Source organism: Pimephales promelas, chromosome 4 (assembly GCF_988280905.1).
Source record: "Pimephales promelas chromosome 4, fPimPro1.hap1.1, whole genome shotgun sequence".
NCBI classification, from domain to species: domain Eukaryota; kingdom Metazoa; phylum Chordata; class Actinopteri; order Cypriniformes; family Leuciscidae; genus Pimephales; species Pimephales promelas.
In genome coordinates this window covers 22,945,003-22,971,306 of record NC_142772.1, presented here as the reverse complement: position 1 = coordinate 22,971,306, position 26,304 = coordinate 22,945,003, and the positions used below count along the sequence as shown (strand labels likewise).

Below are 26,304 nucleotides of genomic sequence, written 5' to 3'. Positions count from 1 at the left end.
CAAAAATGGAGGCTCTAGCCCCTTCCAGAGCTGAGATATCGAAACTCAAAAATTCGGCCCGAAAAAAAAACGACAGTGGTACCCCTTACGTTTTTTTTTTTGGGTGAAAAATTAAGTTTCTCCAATCTTCCCAAAACTCTGGATTCTGATAGAGGGCCATGAGACTTAGACCTGAGTGCAAAAATGGAGGCTCTAGCCCCTTCCAGAGCTGAGATATCGAAACTCAAAATTTCGGCCCGAAAAAAAAACGACAGTGGTACCCCTTACGTTTTTTTTTTTTGGGCGAAAAATTAAGTATCCCCAATCTTCCCAAAACTCTGGATTCTGATAGAGGGCCATGAGACTTAGACCTGAGTGCAAAAATGGAGGCTCTAGCCCCTTCCAGAGCTGAGATATCGAAACTCAAAATTTCGGCCCGAAAAAAAAAAACGACAGTGGTACCCCTTACGTTTTTTTTTTTGGGCGAAAAATTAAATTTCTCCAATCTTCCCAAAACTCTGGATTCTGATAGAGGGCCATGAGACTTAGACCTGAGTGCAAAAATGGAGGCTCTAGCCCCTTCCAGAGCTGAGATATCGAAACTCAAAAATTCGGCCCGAAAAAAAAACGACAGTGGTACCCCTTACGTTTTTTTTTTTTGGGCGAAAAATTAAGTTTCTCCAATCTTCCCAAAACTCTGGATTCTGATAGAGGGCCATGAGACTTAGACCTGAGTGCAAAAATGGAGGCTCTAGCCCCTTCCAGAGCTGAGATATCGAAACAAAAAATTTCGGCCCGAAAAAAAAACGACAGTGGTACCCCTTACGTTTTTTTTTTTGGGCGAAAAATTAAGTTTCTCCAATCTTCCCAAAACTCTGGATTCTGATAGAGGGCCATGAGACTTAGACCTGAGTGCAAAAATGGAGGCTCTAGCCCCTTCCAGAGCTGAGATATCGAAACTCAAAAATTCGGCCCGAAAAAAAAAACGACAGTGGTACCCCTTACGTTTTTTTTTTTTTGGGCGAAAAATTAAGTTTCTCCAATCTTCCCAAAACTCTGGATTCTGATAGAGGGCCATGAGACTTAGACCTGAGTGCAAAAATGGAGGCTCTAGCCCCTTCCAGAGCTGAGATATCGAAACTCAAAAATTCGGCCCGAAAAAAAAATGACAGTGGTACCCCTTACGTTTTTTTTTTTTGGGCGAAAAATTAAGTTTCTCCAATCTTCCCAAAACTCTGGATTCTGATAGAGGGCCATGAGACTTAGACCTGAGTGCAAAAATGGAGGCTCTAGCCCCTTCCAGAGCTGAGATATCGAAACTCAAAATTTCGCCCCGAAAAAAAAACGACAGTGGTACCCCTTACGTTTTTTTTTTTTGGGCGAAAAATTAAGTTTCTCCAATCTTCCCAAAACTCTGGATTCTGATAGAGGGCCATGAGACTTAGACCTGAGTGCAAAAATGGAGGCTCTAGCCCCTTCCAGAGATGAGATATCGAAACTCAAAAATTCGGCCCGAAAAAAAAACGACAGTGGTACCCCTTACATTTTTTTTTTTTGGGCGAAAAATTAAGTTTCTCCAATCTTCCCAAAACTCTGGATTCTGATAGAGGGCCATGCGACTTAGACCTGAGTGCAAAAATGAAGGCTCTAGCCCCTTCCAGAGCTGAGATATCGAAACTCAAAAATTCGGCCCGAAAAAAAAAACGACAGTGGTACGTACCCCTTACGTTTTTTTTTTGGGCGAAAAATTAAGTTTCTCCAATCTTCCCAAAACTCTGGATTCTGATAGAGGGGCATGAGACTTAGACCTGAGTGCAAAAATGGAGGCTCTAGCCCCTTCCAGAGCTGAGATATCGAAACTCAAAAATTCGGGCCGAAAAAAAAACGACAGTGGTACTCCTTACGTTTTTTGTTTTTTTTTTTGGCGACAAATTAAGTTTCTCCAATCTTTCCAAAACTCTGGATTCTGATAGAGGGCCATGAGACTTAGACCTGAGTGCAAAAATGGAGGCTCTAGCCCCTTCCAGAGATGAGATATCGAAACTAAAAAATTCGGCCCGAGAAAAGAACGACAGTGGTACCCCTTACGTTTTTTTTTTTGGCGAAAAATTAAGTTTCTCCAATTTTCGACAGTACCCCTTACGTTTTTTTTTTTGGGCGAAAAATTAAGTATCCCCAATCTTCCCAAAACTCTGGATTCTGATAGAGGGCCATGAGACTTAGACCTGAGTGCAAAAATGGAGGCTCTAGCCCCTTCCAGAGCTGAGATATCGAAACTCAAAATTTCGGCCCGAAAAAAAAAACGACAGTGGTACCCCTTACGTTTTTTTTTTTTTGGGCGAAAAATTAAGTTTCTCCAATCTTCCCAAAACTCTGGATTCTGATAGAGGGCCATGAGACTTAGACCTGAGTGCAAAAATGGAGGCTCTAGCCCCTTCCAGAGCTGAGATATCGAAACTCAAAAATTCGGCCCGAAAAAAAAACGACAGTGGTACCCCTTACGTTTTTTTTTTTTGGGCGAAAAATTAAGTTTCTCCAATCTTCCCAAAACTCTGGATTCTGATAGAGGGCCATGAGACTTAGACCTGAGTACAAAAATGGAGGCTCTAGCCCCTTCCAGAGATGAGATATCGAAACTCAAAAATTCGGCCCGAAAAAAAAACGACAGTGGTACCCCTTACGTTTTTTTTTTTGGGCGAAAAATTAAGTTTCTCCAATCTTCCCAAAACTCTGGATTCTGATAGAGGGCCATGCGACTTAGACCTGAGTGCAAAAATGAAGGCTCTAGCCCCTTCCAGAGCTGAGATATCGAAACTCAAAAATTCGGCCCGAAAAAAAAAACGACAGTGGTACCCCTTACGTTTTTTTTTTTGGGCGAAAAATTAAGTTTCTCCAATCTTCCCAAAACTCTGGATTCTGATAGAGGGGCATGAGACTTAGACCTGAGTGCAAAAATGGAGGCTCTAGCCCCTTCCAGAGCTGAGATATCGAAACTCAAAAATTCGGGCCGAAAAAAAAACGACAGTGGTACCCCTTACGTTTTTTTTTTTTTTTTTTTGGCGACAAATTAAGTTTCTCCAATCTTTCCAAAACTCTGGATTCTGATAGAGGGCCATGAGACTTAGACCTGAGTGCAAAAATGGAGGCTCTAGCCCCTTCCAGAGATGAGATATCGAAACTAAAAAATTCGGCCCGAGAAAAGAACGACAGTGGTACCCCTTACGTTTTGTTTTTTTTTGGCGAAAAATTAAGTTTCTCCAATTTTCCCAAAACTCTGGATTCTGATAGAGGGCCATGAGACTTAGACCTGAGTGCAAAAATGGAGGCTCTAGCCCCTTCCAGAGCTGAGATATCGAAACTCAAAAATTCGGCCCGAAAAAAAAACGACAGTGGTACCCCTTACGTTTTTTTTTTTGGGCGAAAAATTAAGTTTCTCCAATCTTCCCAAAACTCTGGATTCTGATAGAGGGCCATGAGACTTAGACCTGAGTGCAAAAATGGAGGCTCTAGCCCCTTCCAGAGCTGAGATATCGAAACTCAAAAATTCGGCCCGAAAAAAGAACGACAGTGGTACCCCTTACGGTTTTTTTTTTTTTGGCGAAAAATTAAGTTTCTCCAATCTTCCCAAAACTCTGGATTCTGATAGAGGGCCATGAGACTTAGACCTGAGTGCAAAAATGGAGGCTCTAGCCCCTTCCAGAGCTGAGATATCGAAACTCAAAATTTCGGCCCGAAAAAAAAACGACAGTGGTACCCCTTACGTTTTTTTTTTTGGGCGAAAAAATTAAGTTTCTCCAATCTTCCCAAAACTCTGGATTCTGATAGAGGGCCATGAGACTTAGACCTGAGTGCAAAAATGGAGGCTCTAGCCCCTTCCAGAGATGAGATATCGAAACTCAAAAATTTGGCCCGAAAAAAAAACAACAGTGGTACCCCTTACGTTTTTTTTTTTGGGCGAAAAATTAAGTTTCTCCAATCTTCCCAAAACTCTGGATTCTGATAGAGGGCCATGCGACTTAGACCTGAGTGCAAAAATGAAGGCTCTAGCCCCTTCCAGAGCTGAGATATCGAAACTCAAAAATTCGGCCGGAAAAAAAAAACGACAGTGGTACCCCTTACGTTTTTTTTTTTTGGGCGAAAAATTAAGTTTCTCCAATCTTCCCAAAACTCTGGATTCTGATAGAGGGGCATGAGACTTAGACCTGAGTGCAAAAATGGAGGCTCTAGCCCCTTCCAGAGCTGAGATATCGAAACTCAAAAATTCGGGCCGAAAAAAAAACGACAGTGGTACCCCTTACACTTTTTTTTTTTTTTTTTTGGCGACAAATTAAGTTTCTCCAATCTTTCCAAAACTCTGGATTCTGATAGAGGGCCATGAGACTTAGACCTGAGTGCAAAAATGGAGGCTCTAGCCCCTTCCAGAGATGAGATATCGAAACTAAAAAATTCGGCCCGAGAAAAGAACGACAGTGGTACCCCTTACGTTTTGTTTTTTTTTTGGCGAAAAATTAAGTTTCTCCAATTTTCCCAAAACTCTGGATTCTGATAGAGGGCCATGAGACTTAGACCTGAGTGCAAAAATGGAGGCTCTAGCCCCTTCCAGAGCTGAGATATCGAAACTCAAAAATTCGGCCCGAAAAAAAAACGACAGTGGTACCCCTTACGTTTTTTTTTTTGGGTGAAAAATTAAGTTTCTCCAATCTTCCCAAAACTCTGGATTCTGATAGAGGGCCATGAGACTTAGACCTGAGTGCAAAAATGGAGGCTCTAGCCCCTTCCAGAGCTGAGATATCGAAACTCAAAATTTCGGCCCGAAAAAAAAACGACAGTGGTACCCCTTACGTTTTTTTTTTTTTGGGCGAAAAATTAAGTATCCCCAATCTTCCCAAAACTCTGGATTCTGATAGAGGGCCATGAGACTTAGACCTGAGTGCAAAAATGGAGGCTCTAGCCCCTTCCAGAGCTGAGATATCGAAACTCAAAATTTCGGCCCGAAAAAAAAAAACGACAGTGGTACCCCTTACGTTTTTTTTTTTGGGCGAAAAATTAAATTTCTCCAATCTTCCCAAAACTCTGGATTCTGATAGAGGGCCATGAGACTTAGACCTGAGTGCAAAAATGGAGGCTCTAGCCCCTTCCAGAGCTGAGATATCGAAACTCAAAAATTCGGCCCGAAAAAAAAACGACAGTGGTACCCCTTACGTTTTTTTTTTTTGGGCGAAAAATTAAGTTTCTCCAATCTTCCCAAAACTCTGGATTCTGATAGAGGGCCATGAGACTTAGACCTGAGTGCAAAAATGGAGGCTCTAGCCCCTTCCAGAGCTGAGATATCGAAACAAAAAATTTCGGCCCGAAAAAAAAACGACAGTGGTACCCCTTACGTTTTTTTTTTTGGGCGAAAAATTAAGTTTCTCCAATCTTCCCAAAACTCTGGATTCTGATAGAGGGCCATGAGACTTAGACCTGAGTGCAAAAATGGAGGCTCTAGCCCCTTCCAGAGCTGAGATATCGAAACTCAAAAATTCGGCCCGAAAAAAAAAACGACAGTGGTACCCCTTACGTTTTTTTTTTTTTGGGCGAAAAATTAAGTTTCTCCAATCTTCCCAAAACTCTGGATTCTGATAGAGGGCCATGAGACTTAGACCTGAGTGCAAAAATGGAGGCTCTAGCCCCTTCCAGAGCTGAGATATCGAAACTCAAAAATTCGGCCCGAAAAAAAAATGACAGTGGTACCCCTTACGTTTTTTTTTTTTGGGCGAAAAATTAAGTTTCTCCAATCTTCCCAAAACTCTGGATTCTGATAGAGGGCCATGAGACTTAGACCTGAGTGCAAAAATGGAGGCTCTAGCCCCTTCCAGAGCTGAGATATCGAAACTCAAAATTTCGCCCCGAAAAAAAAACGACAGTGGTACCCCTTACGTTTTTTTTTTTTGGGCGAAAAATTAAGTTTCTCCAATCTTCCCAAAACTCTGGATTCTGATAGAGGGCCATGAGACTTAGACCTGAGTGCAAAAATGGAGGCTCTAGCCCCTTCCAGAGATGAGATATCGAAACTCAAAAATTCGGCCCGAAAAAAAAACGACAGTGGTACCCCTTACATTTTTTTTTTTTGGGCGAAAAATTAAGTTTCTCCAATCTTCCCAAAACTCTGGATTCTGATAGAGGGCCATGCGACTTAGACCTGAGTGCAAAAATGAAGGCTCTAGCCCCTTCCAGAGCTGAGATATCGAAACTCAAAAATTCGGCCCGAAAAAAAAAACGACAGTGGTACGTACCCCTTACGTTTTTTTTTTGGGCGAAAAATTAAGTTTCTCCAATCTTCCCAAAACTCTGGATTCTGATAGAGGGGCATGAGACTTAGACCTGAGTGCAAAAATGGAGGCTCTAGCCCCTTCCAGAGCTGAGATATCGAAACTCAAAAATTCGGGCCGAAAAAAAAACGACAGTGGTACTCCTTACGTTTTTTGTTTTTTTTTTTGGCGACAAATTAAGTTTCTCCAATCTTTCCAAAACTCTGGATTCTGATAGAGGGCCATGAGACTTAGACCTGAGTGCAAAAATGGAGGCTCTAGCCCCTTCCAGAGATGAGATATCGAAACTAAAAAATTCGGCCCGAGAAAAGAACGACAGTGGTACCCCTTACGTTTTTTTTTTTGGCGAAAAATTAAGTTTCTCCAATTTTCGACAGTACCCCTTACGTTTTTTTTTTTGGGCGAAAAATTAAGTATCCCCAATCTTCCCAAAACTCTGGATTCTGATAGAGGGCCATGAGACTTAGACCTGAGTGCAAAAATGGAGGCTCTAGCCCCTTCCAGAGCTGAGATATCGAAACTCAAAATTTCGGCCCGAAAAAAAAAACGACAGTGGTACCCCTTACGTTTTTTTTTTTTTGGGCGAAAAATTAAGTTTCTCCAATCTTCCCAAAACTCTGGATTCTGATAGAGGGCCATGAGACTTAGACCTGAGTGCAAAAATGGAGGCTCTAGCCCCTTCCAGAGCTGAGATATCGAAACTCAAAAATTCGGCCCGAAAAAAAAACGACAGTGGTACCCCTTACGTTTTTTTTTTTTGGGCGAAAAATTAAGTTTCTCCAATCTTCCCAAAACTCTGGATTCTGATAGAGGGCCATGAGACTTAGACCTGAGTGCAAAAATGGAGGCTCTAGCCCCTTCCAGAGATGAGATATCGAAACTCAAAAATTCGGCCCGAAAAAAAAACGACAGTGGTACCCCTTACGTTTTTTTTTTTGGGCGAAAAATTAAGTTTCTCCAATCTTCCCAAAACTCTGGATTCTGATAGAGGGCCATGCGACTTAGACCTGAGTGCAAAAATGAAGGCTCTAGCCCCTTCCAGAGCTGAGATATCGAAACTCAAAAATTCGGCCCGAAAAAAAAAACGACAGTGGTACCCCTTACGTTTTTTTTTTTGGGCGAAAAATTAAGTTTCTCCAATCTTCCCAAAACTCTGGATTCTGATAGAGGGGCATGAGACTTAGACCTGAGTGCAAAAATGGAGGCTCTAGCCCCTTCCAGAGCTGAGATATCGAAACTCAAAAATTCGGGCCGAAAAAAAAACGACAGTGGTACCCCTTACGTTTTTTTTTTTTTTTTTTTGGCGACAAATTAAGTTTCTCCAATCTTTCCAAAACTCTGGATTCTGATAGAGGGCCATGAGACTTAGACCTGAGTGCAAAAATGGAGGCTCTAGCCCCTTCCAGAGATGAGATATCGAAACTAAAAAATTCGGCCCGAGAAAAGAACGACAGTGGTACCCCTTACGTTTTGTTTTTTTTTGGCGAAAAATTAAGTTTCTCCAATTTTCCCAAAACTCTGGATTCTGATAGAGGGCCATGAGACTTAGACCTGAGTGCAAAAATGGAGGCTCTAGCCCCTTCCAGAGCTGAGATATCGAAACTCAAAAATTCGGCCCGAAAAAAAAACGACAGTGGTACCCCTTACGTTTTTTTTTTTGGGCGAAAAATTAAGTTTCTCCAATCTTCCCAAAACTCTGGATTCTGATAGAGGGCCATGAGACTTAGACCTGAGTGCAAAAATGGAGGCTCTAGCCCCTTCCAGAGCTGAGATATCGAAACTCAAAAATTCGGCCCGAAAAAAGAACGACAGTGGTACCCCTTACGGTTTTTTTTTTTTTGGCGAAAAATTAAGTTTCTCCAATCTTCCCAAAACTCTGGATTCTGATAGAGGGCCATGAGACTTAGACCTGAGTGCAAAAATGGAGGCTCTAGCCCCTTCCAGAGCTGAGATATCGAAACTCAAAATTTCGGCCCGAAAAAAAAACGACAGTGGTACCCCTTACGTTTTTTTTTTTGGGCGAAAAAATTAAGTTTCTCCAATCTTCCCAAAACTCTGGATTCTGATAGAGGGCCATGAGACTTAGACCTGAGTGCAAAAATGGAGGCTCTAGCCCCTTCCAGAGATGAGATATCGAAACTCAAAAATTTGGCCCGAAAAAAAAACAACAGTGGTACCCCTTACGTTTTTTTTTTTGGGCGAAAAATTAAGTTTCTCCAATCTTCCCAAAACTCTGGATTCTGATAGAGGGCCATGCGACTTAGACCTGAGTGCAAAAATGAAGGCTCTAGCCCCTTCCAGAGCTGAGATATCGAAACTCAAAAATTCGGCCGGAAAAAAAAAACGACAGTGGTACCCCTTACGTTTTTTTTTTTTGGGCGAAAAATTAAGTTTCTCCAATCTTCCCAAAACTCTGGATTCTGATAGAGGGGCATGAGACTTAGACCTGAGTGCAAAAATGGAGGCTCTAGCCCCTTCCAGAGCTGAGATATCGAAACTCAAAAATTCGGGCCGAAAAAAAAACGACAGTGGTACCCCTTACACTTTTTTTTTTTTTTTTTTGGCGACAAATTAAGTTTCTCCAATCTTTCCAAAACTCTGGATTCTGATAGAGGGCCATGAGACTTAGACCTGAGTGCAAAAATGGAGGCTCTAGCCCCTTCCAGAGATGAGATATCGAAACTAAAAAATTCGGCCCGAGAAAAGAACGACAGTGGTACCCCTTACGTTTTGTTTTTTTTTTGGCGAAAAATTAAGTTTCTCCAATTTTCCCAAAACTCTGGATTCTGATAGAGGGCCATGAGACTTAGACCTGAGTGCAAAAATGGAGGCTCTAGCCCCTTCCAGAGCTGAGATATCGAAACTCAAAAATTCGGCCCGAAAAAAAAACGACAGTGGTACCCCTTACGTTTTTTTTTTTGGGTGAAAAATTAAGTTTCTCCAATCTTCCCAAAACTCTGGATTCTGATAGAGGGCCATGAGACTTAGACCTGAGTGCAAAAATGGAGGCTCTAGCCCCTTCCAGAGCTGAGATATCGAAACTCAAAATTTCGGCCCGAAAAAAAAACGACAGTGGTACCCCTTACGTTTTTTTTTTTTTGGGCGAAAAATTAAGTATCCCCAATCTTCCCAAAACTCTGGATTCTGATAGAGGGCCATGAGACTTAGACCTGAGTGCAAAAATGGAGGCTCTAGCCCCTTCCAGAGCTGAGATATCGAAACTCAAAATTTCGGCCCGAAAAAAAAAAACGACAGTGGTACCCCTTACGTTTTTTTTTTTGGGCGAAAAATTAAATTTCTCCAATCTTCCCAAAACTCTGGATTCTGATAGAGGGCCATGAGACTTAGACCTGAGTGCAAAAATGGAGGCTCTAGCCCCTTCCAGAGCTGAGATATCGAAACTCAAAAATTCGGCCCGAAAAAAAAACGACAGTGGTACCCCTTACGTTTTTTTTTTTTTGGGCGAAAAATTAAGTTTCTCCAATCTTCCCAAAACTCTGGATTCTGATAGAGGGCCATGAGACTTAGACCTGAGTGCAAAAATGGAGGCTCTAGCCCCTTCCAGAGCTGAGATATCGAAACAAAAAATTTCGGCCCGAAAAAAAAACGACAGTGGTACCCCTTACGTTTTTTTTTTTGGGCGAAAAATTAAGTTTCTCCAATCTTCCCAAAACTCTGGATTCTGATAGAGGGCCATGAGACTTAGACCTGAGTGCAAAAATGGAGGCTCTAGCCCCTTCCAGAGCTGAGATATCGAAACTCAAAAATTCGGCCCGAAAAAAAAAACGACAGTGGTACCCCTTACGTTTTTTTTTTTTTGGGCGAAAAATTAAGTTTCTCCAATCTTCCCAAAACTCTGGATTCTGATAGAGGGCCATGAGACTTAGACCTGAGTGCAAAAATGGAGGCTCTAGCCCCTTCCAGAGCTGAGATATCGAAACTCAAAAATTCGGCCCGAAAAAAAAATGACAGTGGTACCCCTTACGTTTTTTTTTTTTGGGCGAAAAATTAAGTTTCTCCAATCTTCCCAAAACTCTGGATTCTGATAGAGGGCCATGAGACTTAGACCTGAGTGCAAAAATGGAGGCTCTAGCCCCTTCCAGAGCTGAGATATCGAAACTCAAAATTTCGCCCCGAAAAAAAAACGACAGTGGTACCCCTTACGTTTTTTTTTTTTGGGCGAAAAATTAAGTTTCTCCAATCTTCCCAAAACTCTGGATTCTGATAGAGGGCCATGAGACTTAGACCTGAGTGCAAAAATGGAGGCTCTAGCCCCTTCCAGAGATGAGATATCGAAACTCAAAAATTCGGCCCGAAAAAAAAACGACAGTGGTACCCCTTACATTTTTTTTTTTGGGCGAAAAATTAAGTTTCTCCAATCTTCCCAAAACTCTGGATTCTGATAGAGGGCCATGCGACTTAGACCTGAGTGCAAAAATGAAGGCTCTAGCCCCTTCCAGAGCTGAGATATCGAAACTCAAAAATTCGGCCCGAAAAAAAAAACGACAGTGGTACGTACCCCTTACGTTTTTTTTTTTGGGCGAAAAATTAAGTTTCTCCAATCTTCCCAAAACTCTGGATTCTGATAGAGGGGCATGAGACTTAGACCTGAGTGCAAAAATGGAGGCTCTAGCCCCTTCCAGAGCTGAGATATCGAAACTCAAAAATTCGGGCCGAAAAAAAAACGACAGTGGTACTCCTTACGTTTTTTGTTTTTTTTTTTGGCGACAAATTAAGTTTCTCCAATCTTTCCAAAACTCTGGATTCTGATAGAGGGCCATGAGACTTAGACCTGAGTGCAAAAATGGAGGCTCTAGCCCCTTCCAGAGATGAGATATCGAAACTAAAAAATTCGGCCCGAGAAAAGAACGACAGTGGTACCCCTTACGTTTTTTTTTTTGGCGAAAAATTAAGTTTCTCCAATTTTCGACAGTACCCCTTACGTTTTTTTTTTTGGGCGAAAAATTAAGTATCCCCAATCTTCCCAAAACTCTGGATTCTGATAGAGGGCCATGAGACTTAGACCTGAGTGCAAAAATGGAGGCTCTAGCCCCTTCCAGAGCTGAGATATCGAAACTCAAAATTTCGGCCCGAAAAAAAAAACGACAGTGGTACCCCTTACGTTTTTTTTTTTTGGGCGAAAAATTAAGTTTCTCCAATCTTCCCAAAACTCTGGATTCTGATAGAGGGCCATGAGACTTAGACCTGAGTGCAAAAATGGAGGCTCTAGCCCCTTCCAGAGCTGAGATATCGAAACTCAAAAATTCGGCCCGAAAAAAAAACGACAGTGGTACCCCTTACGTTTTTTTTTTTTGGGCGAAAAATTAAGTTTCTCCAATCTTCCCAAAACTCTGGATTCTGATAGAGGGCCATGAGACTTAGACCTGAGTGCAAAAATGGAGGCTCTAGCCCCTTCCAGAGCTGAGATATCGAAACTAAAAATTTCGGCCCCAAAAAAAAACGACAGTGGTACCCCTTACTTTTTTTTTTTTTTGGGCGAAAAATTAAGTTTCTCCAATCTTCCCAAAACTCTGGATTCTGATAGAGGGCCATGAGACTTAGACCTGAGTGCAAAAATGGAGGCTCTAGCCCCTTCCAGAGCTGAGATATCGAAACTCAAAAATTCGGCCCGAAAAAAAAAACGACAGTGGTACCCCTTACGTTTTTTTTTTTTGGGCGAAAAATTAAGTTTCTCCAATCTTCCCAAAACTCTGGATTCTGATAGATGGCCGTGAGACTTAGACCTGAGTGCAAAAATGGAGGCTCTAGCCCCTTCCAGAGCTGAGATATCGAAACTCAAAAATTCGGCCCGAAAAAAGAACGACAGTGGTACCCCTTACGTTTTTTTTTTTGGGCGAAAAATTAAGTTTCTCCAATCTTCCCAAAACCCTGGATTCTGATAGAGGGCCATGAGACTTAGACCTGAGTGCAAAAATGGAGGCTCTAGCCCCTTCCAGAGCTGAGATATCGAAACTCAAAAATTCGGCCCGAAAAAAAAACGACAGTGGTACCCCTTACGTTTTTTTTTTTGGGCGAAAAATTAAGTTTCTCCAATCTTCCCAAAACTCTGGATTCTGATAGAGGGCCATGAGACTTAGACCTGAGTGCAAAAATGGAGGCTCTAGCCCCTTCCAGAGCTGAGATATCGAAACTCAAAATTTCGGCCCGAAAATAAAAAACGACAGTGGTACCCCTTACGTTTTTTTTTTTGGGCGAAAAATTAAGTATCCCCAATCTTCCCAAAACTCTGGATTCTGATAGAGGGCCATGAGACTTAGACCTGAGTGCAAAAATTGAGGCTCTAGCCCCTTCCAGAGCTGAGATATCGAAACTCAAAATTTCGGCCCGAAAAAAAAAACGACAGTGGTACCCCTTACGTTTTTTTTTTTTGGGCGAAAAATTAAGTTTCTCCAATCTTCCCAAAACTCTGGATTCTGATAGAGGGCCATGAGACTTAGACCTGAGTGCAAAAATGGAGGCTCTAGCCCCTTCCAGAGCTGAGATATCGAAACTCAAAAATTCGGCCCGAAAAAAAAACGACAGTGGTACCCCTTACGTTTTTTTTTTTTGGGCGAAAAATTAAGTTTCTCCAATCTTCCCAAAACTCTGGATTCTGATAGAGGGCCATGAGACTTAGACCTGAGTGCAAAAATGGAGGCTCTAGCCCCTTCCAGAGCTGAGATATCGAAACTCAAAATTTCGGCCCGAAAAAAAAACGACAGTGGTACCCCTTACGTTTTTTTTTTTTGGCGAAAAATTAAGTTTCTCCAATCTTCCCAAAACTCTGGATTCTGATAGAGGGCCATGAGACTTAGACCTGAGTGCAAAAATGGAGGCTCTAGCCCCTTCCAGAGCTGAGATATCGAAACTCCAAAATTCGGCCCGAAAAAAAAACGACAGTGGTACCCCTTACGTTTTTTTTTTTTTGGGCGAAAAATTAAGTTTCTCCAATCTTCCCAAAACTCTGGATTCTGATAGAGGGCCGTGAGACTTAGACCTGAGTGCAAAAATGGAGGCTCTAGCCCCTTCCAGAGCTGAGATATCGAAACTCAAAAATTCGGCCCGAAAAAAAAAAACGACAGTGGTACCCCTTACGTTTTTTTTTTTTTTTTGGCGAAAAATTAAGTTTCTCCAATTTTCCCAAAACTCTGGATTCTGATAGAGGGCCATGAGACTTAGACCTGAGTGCAAAAATGGAGGCTCTAGCCCCTTCCAGAGCTGAGATATCGAAACTCAAAAATTCGGCCCGAAAAAAAAAACGACAGTGGTACCCCTTACGTTTTTTTTTTTGGGCGAAAAATTAAGTTTCTCCAATCTTCCCAAAACTCTGGATTCTGATAGAGGGCCATGAGACTTAGACCTGAGTGCAAAAATGGAGGCTCTAGCCCCTTCCAGAGCTGAGATATCGAAACTCAAAATTTCGGCCCGAAAATAAAAAACGACAGTGGTACCCCTTACGTTTTTTTTTTTTTGGGCGAAAAATTAAGTATCCCCAATCTTCCCAAAACTCTGGATTCTGATAGAGGGCCATGAGACTTAGACCTGAGTGCAAAAATGGAGGCTCTAGCCCCTTCCAGAGCTGAGATATCGAAACTCAAAAATTCGGCCCGAAAAAAAAACGACAGTGGTACCCCTTACGTTTTTTTTTTTTTGGGCGAAAAATTAAGTTTCTCCAATCTTCCCAAAACTCTGGATTCTGATAGAGGGCCATGAGACTTAGACCTGAGTGCAAAAATGGAGGCTCTAGCCCCTTCCAGAGCTGAGATATCGAAACTCAAAATTTCGGCCCGAAAAAAAAACGACAGTGGTACCCCTTACGTTTTTTTTTTTTGGCGAAAAATTAAGTTTCTCCAATCTTCCCAAAACTCTGGATTCTGATAGAGGGCCATGAGACTTAGACCTGAGTGCAAAAATGGAGGCTCTAGCCCCTTCCAGAGCTGAGATATCGAAACTCAAAAATTCGGCCCGAAAAAAAAACGACAGTGGTACCCCTTACGTTTTTTTTTTTTTGGGCGAAAAATTAAGTTTCTCCAATCTTCCCAAAACTCTGGATTCTGATAGAGGGCCGTGAGACTTAGACCTGAGTGCAAAAATGGAGGCTCTAGCCCCTTCCAGAGCTGAGATATCGAAACTCAAAAATTCGGCCCGAAAAAAAAAAACGACAGTGGTACCCCTTACGTTTTTTTTTTTTTTTTTGGCGAAAAATTAAGTTTCTCCAATTTTCCCAAAACTCTGGATTCTGATAGAGGGCCATGAGACTTAGACCTGAGTGCAAAAATGGAGGCTCTAGCCCCTTCCAGAGCTGAGATATCGAAACTCAAAATTTCAGCCCGAAAAAAAAAACGACAGTGGTACCCCTTACGTTTTTTTTTTTTTTTGGGCGAAAAATTAAGTTTCTCCAATCTTCCCAAAACTCTGGATTCTGATAGAGGGCCATGAGACTTAGACCTGAGTGCAAAAATGGAGCCTCTAGCCCCTTCCAGAGCTGAGATATCGAAACTCAAAAATTCGGCCCGAAAAAAAAACGACAGTGGTACCCCTTACGTTTTTTTTTTTGGGCGAAAAATTAAGTATCCCCAATCTTCCCAAAACTCTGGATTCTGATAGAGGGCCATGAGACTTAGACCTGAGTGCAAAAATGGAGGCTCTAGCCCCTTCCAGAGCTGAGATATCGAAACTCAAAAATTCGGCCCGAAAAAAAAACGACAGTGGTACCCCTTACGTTTTTTTTTTTTTGGGCGAAAAATTAAGTTTCTCCAATCTTCCCAAAACTCTGGATTCTGATAGAGGGCCATGAGACTTAGACCTGAGTGCAAAAATGGAGGCTCTAGCCCCTTCCAGAGCTGAGATATCGAAACTCAAAATTTCGGCCCGAAAAAAAAACGACAGTGGTACCCCTTACGTTTTTTTTTTTTTGGCGAAAAATTACGTTTCTCCAATCTTCCCAAAACTCTGGATTCTGATAGAGGGCCATGAGACTTAGACCTGAGTGCAAAAATGGAGGCTCTAGCCCCTTCCAGAGCTGAGATATCGAAACTCAAAAATTCGGCCCGAAAAAAAAACGACAGTGGTACCCCTTACGTTTTTTTTTTTTTGGGCGAAAAATTAAGTTTCTCCAATCTTCCCAAAACTCTGGATTCTGATAGAGGGCCGTGAGACTTAGACCTGAGTGCAAAAATGGAGGCTCTAGCCCCTTCCAGAGCTGAGATATCGAAACTCAAAAATTCGGCCCGAAAAAAAAAAACGACAGTGGTACCCCTTACGTTTTTTTTTTTTTTTTGGCGAAAAATTAAGTTTCTCCAATTTTCCCAAAACTCTGGATTCTGATAGAGGGCCATGAGACTTAGACCTGAGTGCAAAAATGGAGGCTCTAGCCCCTTCCAGAGCTGAGATATCGAAACTCAAAAATTCAGCCCGAAAAAAAAAACGACAGTGGTACCCCTTACGCTTTTTTCTTTGGGGCGAAAAATTAAGTTTCTCCAATCTTCCCAAAACTCTGGATTCTGATAGAGGGCCATGAGACTTAGACCTGAGTGCAAAAATGGAGGCTCTAGCCCCTTCCAGAGCTGAGATATCGAAACTCAAAATTTCGGCCCGAAAAAAAAAACGACAGTGGTACCCCTTACGTTTTTTTTTTTTTTGGGCGAAAAATTAAGTTTCTCCAATCTTCCCAAAACTCTGGATTCTGATAGAGGGCCATGAGACTTAGACCTGAGTGCAAAAATGGAGGCTCTAGCCCCTTCCAGAGCTGAGATATCGAAACTCAAAATTTCGGCCCGAAAAAAAAACGACAGTGGTACCCCTTACGTTTTTTTTTTTTGGCGAAAAATTAAGTTTCTCCAATCTTCCCAAAACTCTGGATTCTGATAAAGGGCCATGAGACTTAGACCTGAGTGCAAAAATGGAGGCTCTAGCCCCTTCCAGAGCTGAGATATCGAAACTCCAAAATTCGGCCCGAAAAAAAAACGACAGTGGTACCCCTTACGTTTTTTTTTTTTGGGCGAAAAATTAAGTTTCTCCAATCTTCCCAAAACTCTGGATTCTGATAGAGGGCCGTGAGACTTAGACCTGAGTGCAAAAATGGAGGCTCTAGCCCCTTCCAGAGCTGAGATATCGAAACTCAAAAATTCGGCCCGAAAAAAAAAAACGACAGTGGTACCCCTTACGTTTTTTTTTTTTTTTTGGCGAAAAATTAAGTTTCTCCAATTTTCCCAAAACTCTGGATTCTGATAGAGGGCCATGAGACTTAGACCTGAGTGCAAAAATGGAGGCTCTAGCCCCTTCCAGAGCTGAGATATCGAAACTCAAAAATTCGGCCCGAAAAAAAAAAACGACAGTGTTACCCCTTACGTTTTTTTTTTTGGGCGAAAAATTAAGTTTCTCCAATCTTCCCAAAACTCTGGATTCTGATAGAGGGCCATGAGACTTAGACCTGAGTGCAAAAATGGAGGCTCTAGCCCCTTCCAGAGCTGAGATATCGAAACTCAAAATTTCGGCCCGAAAATAAAAAACGACAGTGGTACCCCTTACGTTTTTTTTTTTTGGGCGAAAAATTAAGTATCCCCAATCTTCCCAAAACTCTGGATTCTGATAGAGGGCCATGAGACTTAGACCTGAGTGCAAAAATGGAGGCTCTAGCCCCTTCCAGAGCTGAGATATCGAAACTCAAAAATTCGGCCCGAAAAAAAAACGACAGTGGTACCCCTTACGTTTTTTTTTTTTTGGGCGAAAAATTAAGTTTCTCCAATCTTCCCAAAACTCTGGATTCTGATAGAGGGCCATGAGACTTAGACCTGAGTGCAAAAATGGAGGCTCTAGCCCCTTCCAGAGCTGAGATATCGAAACTCAAAATTTCGGCCCGAAAAAAAAACGACAGTGGTACCCCTTACGTTTTTTTTTTTGGCGAAAAATTAAGTTTCTCCAATCTTCCCAAAACTCTGGATTCTGATAGAGGGCCATGAGACTTAGACCTGAGTGCAAAAATGGAGGCTCTAGCCCCTTCCAGAGCTGAGATATCGAAACTCAAAATTTCGGCCCGAAAAAAAAACGACAGTGGTACCCCTTACGTTTTTTTTTTTTGGGCGAAAAATTAAGTTTCTCCAATCTTCCCAAAACTCTGGATTCTGATAGAGGGCCGTGAGACTTAGACCTGAGTGCAAAAATGGAGGCTCTAGCCCCTTCCAGAGCTGAGATATCGAAACTCAAAATTTCAGCCCGAAAAAAAAAACGACAGTGGTACCCCTTACGCTTTTTTCTTTGGGGCGAAAAATTAAGTTTCTCCAATCTTCCCAAAACTCTGGATTCTGATAGAGGGCCATGAGACTTAGACCTGAGTGCAAAAATGGAGGCTCTAGCCCCTTCCAGAGCTGAGATATCGAAACTCAAAATTTCGGCCCGAAAAAAAAACGACAGTGGTAGCCCTTACGTTTTTTTTTTTTTGGGCGAAAAATTAAGTTTCTCCAATCTTCCCAAAACTCTGGATTCTGATAGAGGGCCGTGAGACTTAGACCTGAGTGCAAAAATGGAGGCTCTAGCCCCTTCCAGAGCTGAGATATCGAAACTCAAAAATTCGGCCCGAAAAAAAAAACGACAGTGGTACCCCTTACGCTTTTTTCTTTGGGGCGAAAAATTAAGTTTCTCCAATCTTCCCAAAACTCTGGATTCTGATAGAGGGCCATGAGACTTAGACCTGAGTGCAAAAATGGAGGCTCTAGCCCCTTCCAGAGCTGAGATATCGAAACTCAAAATTTCAGCCCGAAAAAAAAAACGACAGTGGTACCCCTTACGTTTTTTTTTTTTTTGGGCGAAAAATTAAGTTTCTCCAATCTTCCCAAAATTCTGGATTCTGATAGAGGGCCATGAGACTTAGACCTGAGTGCAAAAATGGAGCCTCTAGCCCCTTCCAGAGCTGAGATATCGAAACTCAAAAATTCGGCCCGAAAAAAAAACGACAGTGGTACCCCTTACGTTTTTTTTTTTGGGCGAAAAAATAAGTATCCCCAATCTTCCCAAAACTCTGGATTCTGATAGAGGGCCATGAGACTTAGACCTGAGTGCAAAAATGGAGGCTCTAGCCCCTTCCAGAGCTGAGATATCGAAACTCAAAAATTCGGCCCGAAAAAAAAACGACAGTGGTACCCCTTACGTTTTTTTTTTTTTGGGCGAAAAATTAAGTTTCTCCAATCTTCCCAAAACTCTGGATTCTGATAGAGGGCCATGAGACTTAGACCTGAGTGCAAAAATGGAGGCTCTAGCCCCTTCCAGAGCTGAGATATCGAAACTCAAAATTTCGGCCCGAAAAAAAAACGACAGTGGTACCCCTTACGTTTTTTTTTTTTTGGCGAAAAATTAAGTTTCTCCAATCTTCCCAAAACTCTGGATTCTGATAGAGGGCCATGAGACTTAGACCTGAGTGCAAAAATGGAGGCTCTAGCCCCTTCCAGAGCTGAGATATCGAAACTCAAAAATTCGGCCCGAAAAAAAAACGACAGTGGTACCCCTTACGTTTTTTTTTTTTGGGCGAAAAATTAAGTTTCTCCAATCTTCCCAAAACTCTGGATTCTGATAGAGGGCCGTGAGACTTAGACCTGAGTGCAAAAATGGAGGCTCTAGCCCCTTCCAGAGCTGAGATATCGAAACTCAAAAATTCGGCCCGAAAAAAAAAAACGACAGTGGTACCCCTTACGTTTTTTTTTTTTTTTTGGCGAAAAATTAAGTTTCTCCAATTTTCCCAAAACTCTGGATTCTGATAGAGGGCCATGAGACTTAGACCTGAGTGCAAAAATGGAGGCTCTAGCCCCTTCCAGAGCTGAGATATCGAAACTCAAAAATTCGGCCCGAAAAAAAAAACGACAGTGGTACCCCTTACGCTTTTTTCTTTGGGGCGAAAAATTAAGTTTCTCCAATCTTCCCAAAACTCTGGATTCTGATAGAGGGCCATGAGACTTAGACCTGAGTGCAAAAATGGAGGCTCTAGCCCCTTCCAGAGCTGAGATATCGAAACTCAAAATTTCGGCCCGAAAAAAAAAACGACAGTGGTACCCCTTACGTTTTTTTTTTTTTTTTGGGCGAAAAATTAAGTTTCTCCAATCTTCCCAAAACTCTGGATTCTGATAGAGGGCCATGAGACTTAGACCTGAGTGCAAAAATGGAGGCTCTAGCCCCTTCCAGAGCTGAGATATCGAAACTCAAAAATTCGGCCCGAAAAAAAAACAACAGTGGTACCCCTTACGTTTTTTTTTTTTTGGGCGAAAAATTAAGTTTCTCCAATCTTCCCAAAACTCTGGATTCTGATAGAGGGCCATGAGACTTAGACCTGAGTGCAAAAATGGAGGCTCTAGCCCCTTCCAGAGCTGAGATATCGAAACTCAAAAATTCGGCCCGAAAAAAAAAACGACAGTGGTACCCCTTACGCTTTTTTCTTTGGGGCGAAAAATTAAGTTTCTCCAATCTTCCCAAAACTCTGGATTCTGATAGAGGGCCATGAGACTTAGACCTGAGTGCAAAAATGGAGGCTCTAGCCCCTTCCAGAGCTGAGATATCGAAACTCAAAATTTCGGCCCGAAAAAAAAAAACGACAGTGGTACCCCTTACGTTTTTTTTTTTTTTGGGCGAAAAATTAAGTTTCTCCAATCTTCCCAAAACTCTGGATTCTGATAGAGGGCCATGAGACTTAGACCTGAGTGCAAAAATGGAGCCTCAAGCCCCTTCCAGAGCTGAGATATCGAAACTCAAAAATTCGGCCCGAAAAAAAAACGACAGTGGTAGCCCTTACGTTTTTTTTTGGGGCGAAAAATTAAGTTTCTCCAATCTTCCCAAAACTCTGGATTCTGATAGAGGGCCATGAGACTTAGACCTGAGTGCAAAAATGGAGGCTCTAGCCCCTTCCAGAGCTGAGATATCGAAACTCAAAAATTCGGCCCGAAAAAAAAACGACAGTGGTACCCCTTACGTTTTTTTTTTTTTTTTTGGCGAAAAATTAAGTTTCTCCAATCTTCCCAAAACTCTGGATTCTGATAGAGGGCCATGAGACTTAGACCTGAGTGCAAAAATGGAGGCTCTAGCCCCTTCCAGAGCTGAGATATCGAAATTCAAAAATTCGGCCCGAAAAAAAAACGACAGTGGTACCCCTTACGTTTTTTTTTTTGGGCGAAAAATTAAGTTTCTCCAATCTTCCCAAAACTCTGGATTCTGATAGAGGGCCATGAGACTTAGACCTGAGTGCAAAAATGGAGGCTCTAGCCCCTTCCAGAGTTGAGATATCGAAACTCAAAAATTCGGCCCGAAAAAAAAAACGACAGTGGTACCCCTTACGTTTTTTTTTTGGGCGAAAAATTACGTTTCTCCAATCTTCCCAAAACTCTGGATTCTGATAGAGGGCCATGAGACTTAGACCTGAGTGCAAAAATGGAGGCTCTAGCCCCTTCCAGAGCTGAGATATCGAAACTCAAAAATTCGGCCCGAAAAAAAAACGACAGTGGTACCCCTTACGGTTTTTTTTTTTTTTGGCGAAAAATTAAGTTTCTCCAATTTTCCCAAAACTCTGGATTCTGATAGAGGGCCATGAGACTTAGACCTAATTGCAAAAATGGAGGCTCTAGCCCCTTCCAGAGCTGAGATATCGAAACTCAAAAATTCGGCCCGAAAAAAAAACGACAGTGGTACCCCTTACGTTATTTTTTTTTTTGGGCAAAAAATTAAGTTTCTCCAATCTTCCCAAAACTCTGGATTCTGATAGAGGGCCATGAGACTTAGACCTGAGTGCAAAAATGGAGGCTCTAGCTCCTTCCAGAGCTGAGATATCGAAACTCAAAAATTCGGCCCGAAAAAAAAAAACGACAGTGGTACCCCTTACGTTTTTTTTTTTTTTGGGGCGAAAAATTAAGTTTCTCCAATCTTCCCAAAACTCTGGATTCTGATAGAGGGCCATGAGACTTAGACCTGAGTGCAAAAATGGAGGCTCTAGCCCCTTCCAGAGCTGAGATATCGAAACTCAAAAATTCGGCCCGAAAAAAAAACGACAGTGGTACCCCTTACGATTTTTTTTTTTTTGGCGAAAATTTAAGTTTCTCCAATCTTCCCAAAACTCTGGATTCTGATAGAGGGCCATGAGACTTAGACCTGAGTGCAAAAATGGAGGCTCTAGCCCCTTCCAGAGCTGAGATATCGAAACTCAAAAATTCGGCCCGAAAAAAAAAACGACAGTGGTACCCCTTACGTTTTTTTTTTTTTTGGCGAAAAATTAAGTTTCTCCAATTTTCCCAAAACTCTGGATTCTGATAGAGGGCCATGAGACTTAGACCTAATTGCAAAAATGGAGGCTCTAGCCCCTTCCAGAGCTGAGATATCGAAACTCAAAAATTCGGCCCGAAAAAAAAACGACAGTGGTACCCCTTACGTTATTTTTTTTTTGGGCAAAAAATTAAGTTTCTCCAATCTTCCCAAAACTCTGGATTCTGATAGAGGGCCATGAGACTTAGACCTGAGTGCAAAAATGGAGGGTCTAGCTCCTTCCAGAGCTGAGATATCGAAACTCAAAAATTCGGCCCGAAAAAAAAAAACGACAGTGGTACCCCTTACGTTTTTTTTTTTTGGGGCGAAAAATTAAGTTTCTCCAATCTTCCCAAAACTCTGGATTCTGATAGAGGGCCATGAGACTTAGACCTGAGTGCAAAAATGGAGGCTCTAGCCCCTTCCAGAGCTGAGATATCGAAACTCAAAAATTCGGCCCGAAAAAAAAACGACAGTGGTACCCCTTACGTTTTTTTTTTTTTTGGGCGAAAAATTAAGTTTCTCCAATCTTCCCAAAACTCTGGATTCTGATAGAGGGCCATGAGACTTAGACCTGAGTGCAAAAATGGAGGCTCTAGCCCCTTCCAGAGCTGAGATATCGAAACTCAAAAATTCGGCCCGAAAAAAAAACGACAGTGGTACCCCTTAGGTTTTGTTTTTTTTTTGGCGAAAAATTAAGTTTCTCCAATCTTCCCAAAACTCTGGATTCTGATAGAGGGCCATGAGACTTAGACCTGAGTGCAAAAATGGAGGCTCTAGCCCCTTCCAGAGCTGAGATATCGAAACTCACAAATTCGGCCCGAAAAAAAAACGACAGTGGTACCCCTTACGGTTTTTTTTTGGGCGAAAAATTAAGTTTCTCCAATCTTCCCAAAACTCTGGATTCTGATAGAGGGCCATGAGACTTAGACCTGAGTGCAAAAATGGAGGCTCTAGCCCCTTCCAGAGCTGAGATATCGAAACTCAAAAATTCGGCCCGAAAAAAAAAACGACAGTGGTACCCCTTACGTTTTTTTTTTTTGGCGAAAAATTAAGTTTCTCCAATTTTCCCAAAACTCTGAATTCTGATAGACGGCCATGAGACTTAGACCTGAGTGCAAAAATGGAGGCTCTAGCCCCTTCCAGAGCTGAGATATCGAAACTCAAAAATTCGGCCCGAAAAAAAAACGACAGTGGTACCCCTTACCTTTTTTTTTTGGGCAAAAAATTAAGTTTCTCCAATCTTCCCAAAACTCTGGATTCTGATAGAGGGCCATGAGACTTAGACCTGAGTGCAAAAATGGAGGCTCTAGCCCCTTCCAGAGCTGAGATATCGAAACTCAAAAATTCGGCCCGAAAAAAAAAACGACAGTGGTACCCCTTACGTTTTTTTTTTTTTTGGCGAAAAATTACGTTTCTCCAATCTTCCCAAAACTCTGGATTCTGATAGAGGGCCATGAGACTTAGACCTGAGTGCAAAAATTGAGGCTCTAGCCCCTTCCAGAGCTGAGATATCGAAACTCAAAAATTCGGCCCGAAAAAAAAAACGACAGTGGTACCCCTTACGTTTTTTTTTTGGGCGAAAAATTACGTTTCTCCAATCTTCCCAAAACTCTGGATTCTGATAGAGGGCCATGAGACTTAGACCTGAGTGCAAAAATGGAGGCTCTAGCCCCTTCCAGAGCTGAGATATCGAAACTCAAAAATTCGGCCCGAAAAAAAAAACGACAGTGGTACCCCTTACGTTTTTTTTTTTGGGCAAAAAATTAAGTTTCTCCAATCTTCCCAAAACTCTGGATTCTGATAGAGGGCCATGAGACTTAGACCCGAGTGCAAAAATGGAGGCTCTAGCTCCTTCCAGAGCTGAGATATCGAAACTCAAAAATTCGGCCCGAAAAAAAAAAACGACAGTGGTACCCCTTACGTTTTTTTTTTTTTTGGGCAAAAAATTAAGTTTCTCCAATCTTCCCAAAACTCTGGATTCTGATAGAGGGCCATGTTCTTGAGACAACACCTGTTTTGCAGATGTGTTGTGAGGGATTCTATTCACAGGGTTGAATAATTTTGAGACTGCAAAAGTTTGATTGGTTCATTGCAAACAGCTCAAAGTCAGTAAATTTAGTCAATAAACCTGATTTGCAACATGGGTTGAATCATTTATTATAAAAACTGTATGCAAGTAAACTTCAGGAGTTTATAGCAGTGGTGGTTTATTATACATTTGCATAAGTGAGCAGTGAAATCTAGAGAAGTATCTTACTCTTACCTGACACTGATATTAAAGGATTAGTTCACTTTTGAAAAAACTTTTGCTGATAAATTACTCACCCCCATGTCATCCAAGATGTCCATGTCTTTCTTTCCTCAGTCGAAAAGAAATGAAGGTTTTTGATGAAAACATTCCAGGATTTTTCTCCTTATAATGGACTTCAATGGGAACCAGGTCCAACCGAGGTCCAAACGACAGTTATAACAGTTACAGATGCAGCTTCAAATGTCTTTAAACGACACCAAACGATGAATAAGGGTCTTATCGTGCGAAACGATCGGTTATTTCAAAGCTTATTCCAAAATGTAACTTTTCTAAGGACAAATGCTAGCCTTGTAATATATTGTGAGGCGCGTTTGCAACGTCACGTAATACGTAATTACGTTCAAAAGGTCACGGGCGACGTAGCCGGAAGTACAGAATCAAAATCGTCCGACATCGTTGTTTTACCTTTTAATTCCTTTTTTTGTAAACGGCGTTTGAGTCAGTTTTCACGTTCAACCTATGCGTTCAACTTGTAAACACTCTGACTCTGTACTTCTGGCTACGTCGCCCGTGACCTTTTGAACGTAATTACGTATTACGTGACGTTGCAAACGCGCCTCACAGAATGGAGAAAGGCTAGCATTTGTCCTTAGAAAAGTTACATTTTTGGAATAAGCTTTGAAATAACCGATCGTTTCGCACGATAAGACCCTTATTCATCGTCTGGTGTCGTTTAAAGACATTTGAAGCTGCATCTGTAACTGTTATAACTGTCGTTTGGACGTCGGTTGGACCTGGTTCCCATGGAAGTCCATTATAAGGAGAAAAATCCATCAAAATGTTTTCATCAAAAACCTTAATTTCTTTTCGACTGAGGAAAGAAAGACATGGACATCTTGGATGACATGGGGGTGAGTAAATTATCAGCAAAAGTTTTTTCAAAAGTGACCTAATCCTTTAAATTTCTCCGTTTCTGTGATTTGGCTGTATTCATTGATTCTTTCGTCGGATACCATCATCTATGTTGAAATGAAAGCATGTGAAAATGACAAGTCTTCGCTGTGCCATTTTGAACCCAGCAGGTGAAGATTATAATGCAGTCATTGCCTGTTGTCTTTCTTTTTCTTCACAGCACGTGCTGAAAAAGCTGCTGGCCATCACTGAGCTCCTTCAGCAGAAACAGGTGCACTATGCCATGTCCAACAGCAACAGGTAGTTCCACCTCGGTCATTTTGTCTGTCAGTTTGTCTCCGTCTTCCTGGAGTAGCCAATGGGACCCCAGCATGCTCCACCCTCATCCCCATGTCAGCTCCCACCCACCCCATATCTTCCATCATCCCTTTTCCTTGCGCCTCATTGTCTGTGCCACGAGAACTATGCAAACTACAGCTGCAAAACAAAACGGCTGGACTCCTGAAGTCCGACACCAATGACTTTATAATCACACGGCCAAATGGGTTTGACTGCTTGCTTGCAGTATCTTGGGTACATATCAATATAACAGATGGGACGACCAACCGATGTCCCGATTTGTCCACAGAATAATGTTTTTGAATACAGGTTGCCAAAGTGCATCTCTGCATCTGCTTGATCTGAAACTGAACTGACACAAGGCTGCAACGATTCTTCTCTATAACTGGATTATGAGCTAAAATGATTTTTATACTGTAATTTGTTACTGATTTACATGGCTATGAATATGCAAAATGTGCTCAGACTAGTGTTCTTTGTCCTTAATCCTGTTCCGTTTAGTTCGAACTGTGCTGTAGACTGGATTTTTTTTTTCTTCTTCTTTTTATCATCCTCAGAGAGTATGAATATTTTATATCGGAACAATAAATTCTCTTGCTGGAATCATGAGTATATAATTTGAGGTAACCTGATTTGTTTTCCATATTGTACTTATGTTTGATTGGTTCATTCTTCCCTGAGACAAATTCAAAGCCAGATATGTTCTCAGGAGAAAAGTTCAAGGTAAAACAAAAAATGTTTACATCAGTAAAATTTACAATAGTAAAGATTGTATCAGGAATGCATGCACTTATTAAACATGTTTTGTAAAGTAATGGCTGGCTTATGTCTCAGATCAGCATATGAAAGCAGCTTTTGGGAATAGCTATTTTGGGAATAATTTTGGGGACAGCTGTTGTACTCTAAACAGTATTCTAGAGTGTTTGTCTGTTATCAGTTCTTGATTTTGAATGAACCATTATTATGGTTATTGACAGCATTTGTGTCATGTCAATTGAACACCCCTTTTACCCCAGTTCTTTAAAGGGATACTCCACTTTTTTTTGGGGGGGGGGGATAGGCTCATTTTACAACTCCCGCAGAGTTAAACAGTTGGGTTTTACCGTTTTCAAATGCTTTCAGCCGATTTTTTGATATTTAGAAGAACATCAGTAACCAGACAGTTTCTGGTCTCATTGACTTCCATAGTAGAAAGAAAATATACTATGAAAGTCAATGAGAACAGAAACTGTCTTTTTA

At 41.6% G+C, this 26,304-nt stretch overlaps 1 protein-coding gene across 1 annotated transcript in view; it reads left to right on the top strand.

Moving 5' to 3' along the window:
- rasa1a (RAS p21 protein activator (GTPase activating protein) 1a) overlaps nt 1–26,304 on the top strand; it is a 97,499-nt gene that overhangs the window by 68,271 nt on the left and 2,924 nt on the right. The window contains exon 25 of the mRNA XM_089130124.1: nt 24,947–25,026. Coding sequence (XP_088986250.1) covers nt 24,947–25,026 — 80 coding nt within the window. The remainder of the gene's footprint in view (nt 1–24,946; nt 25,027–26,304) is intronic.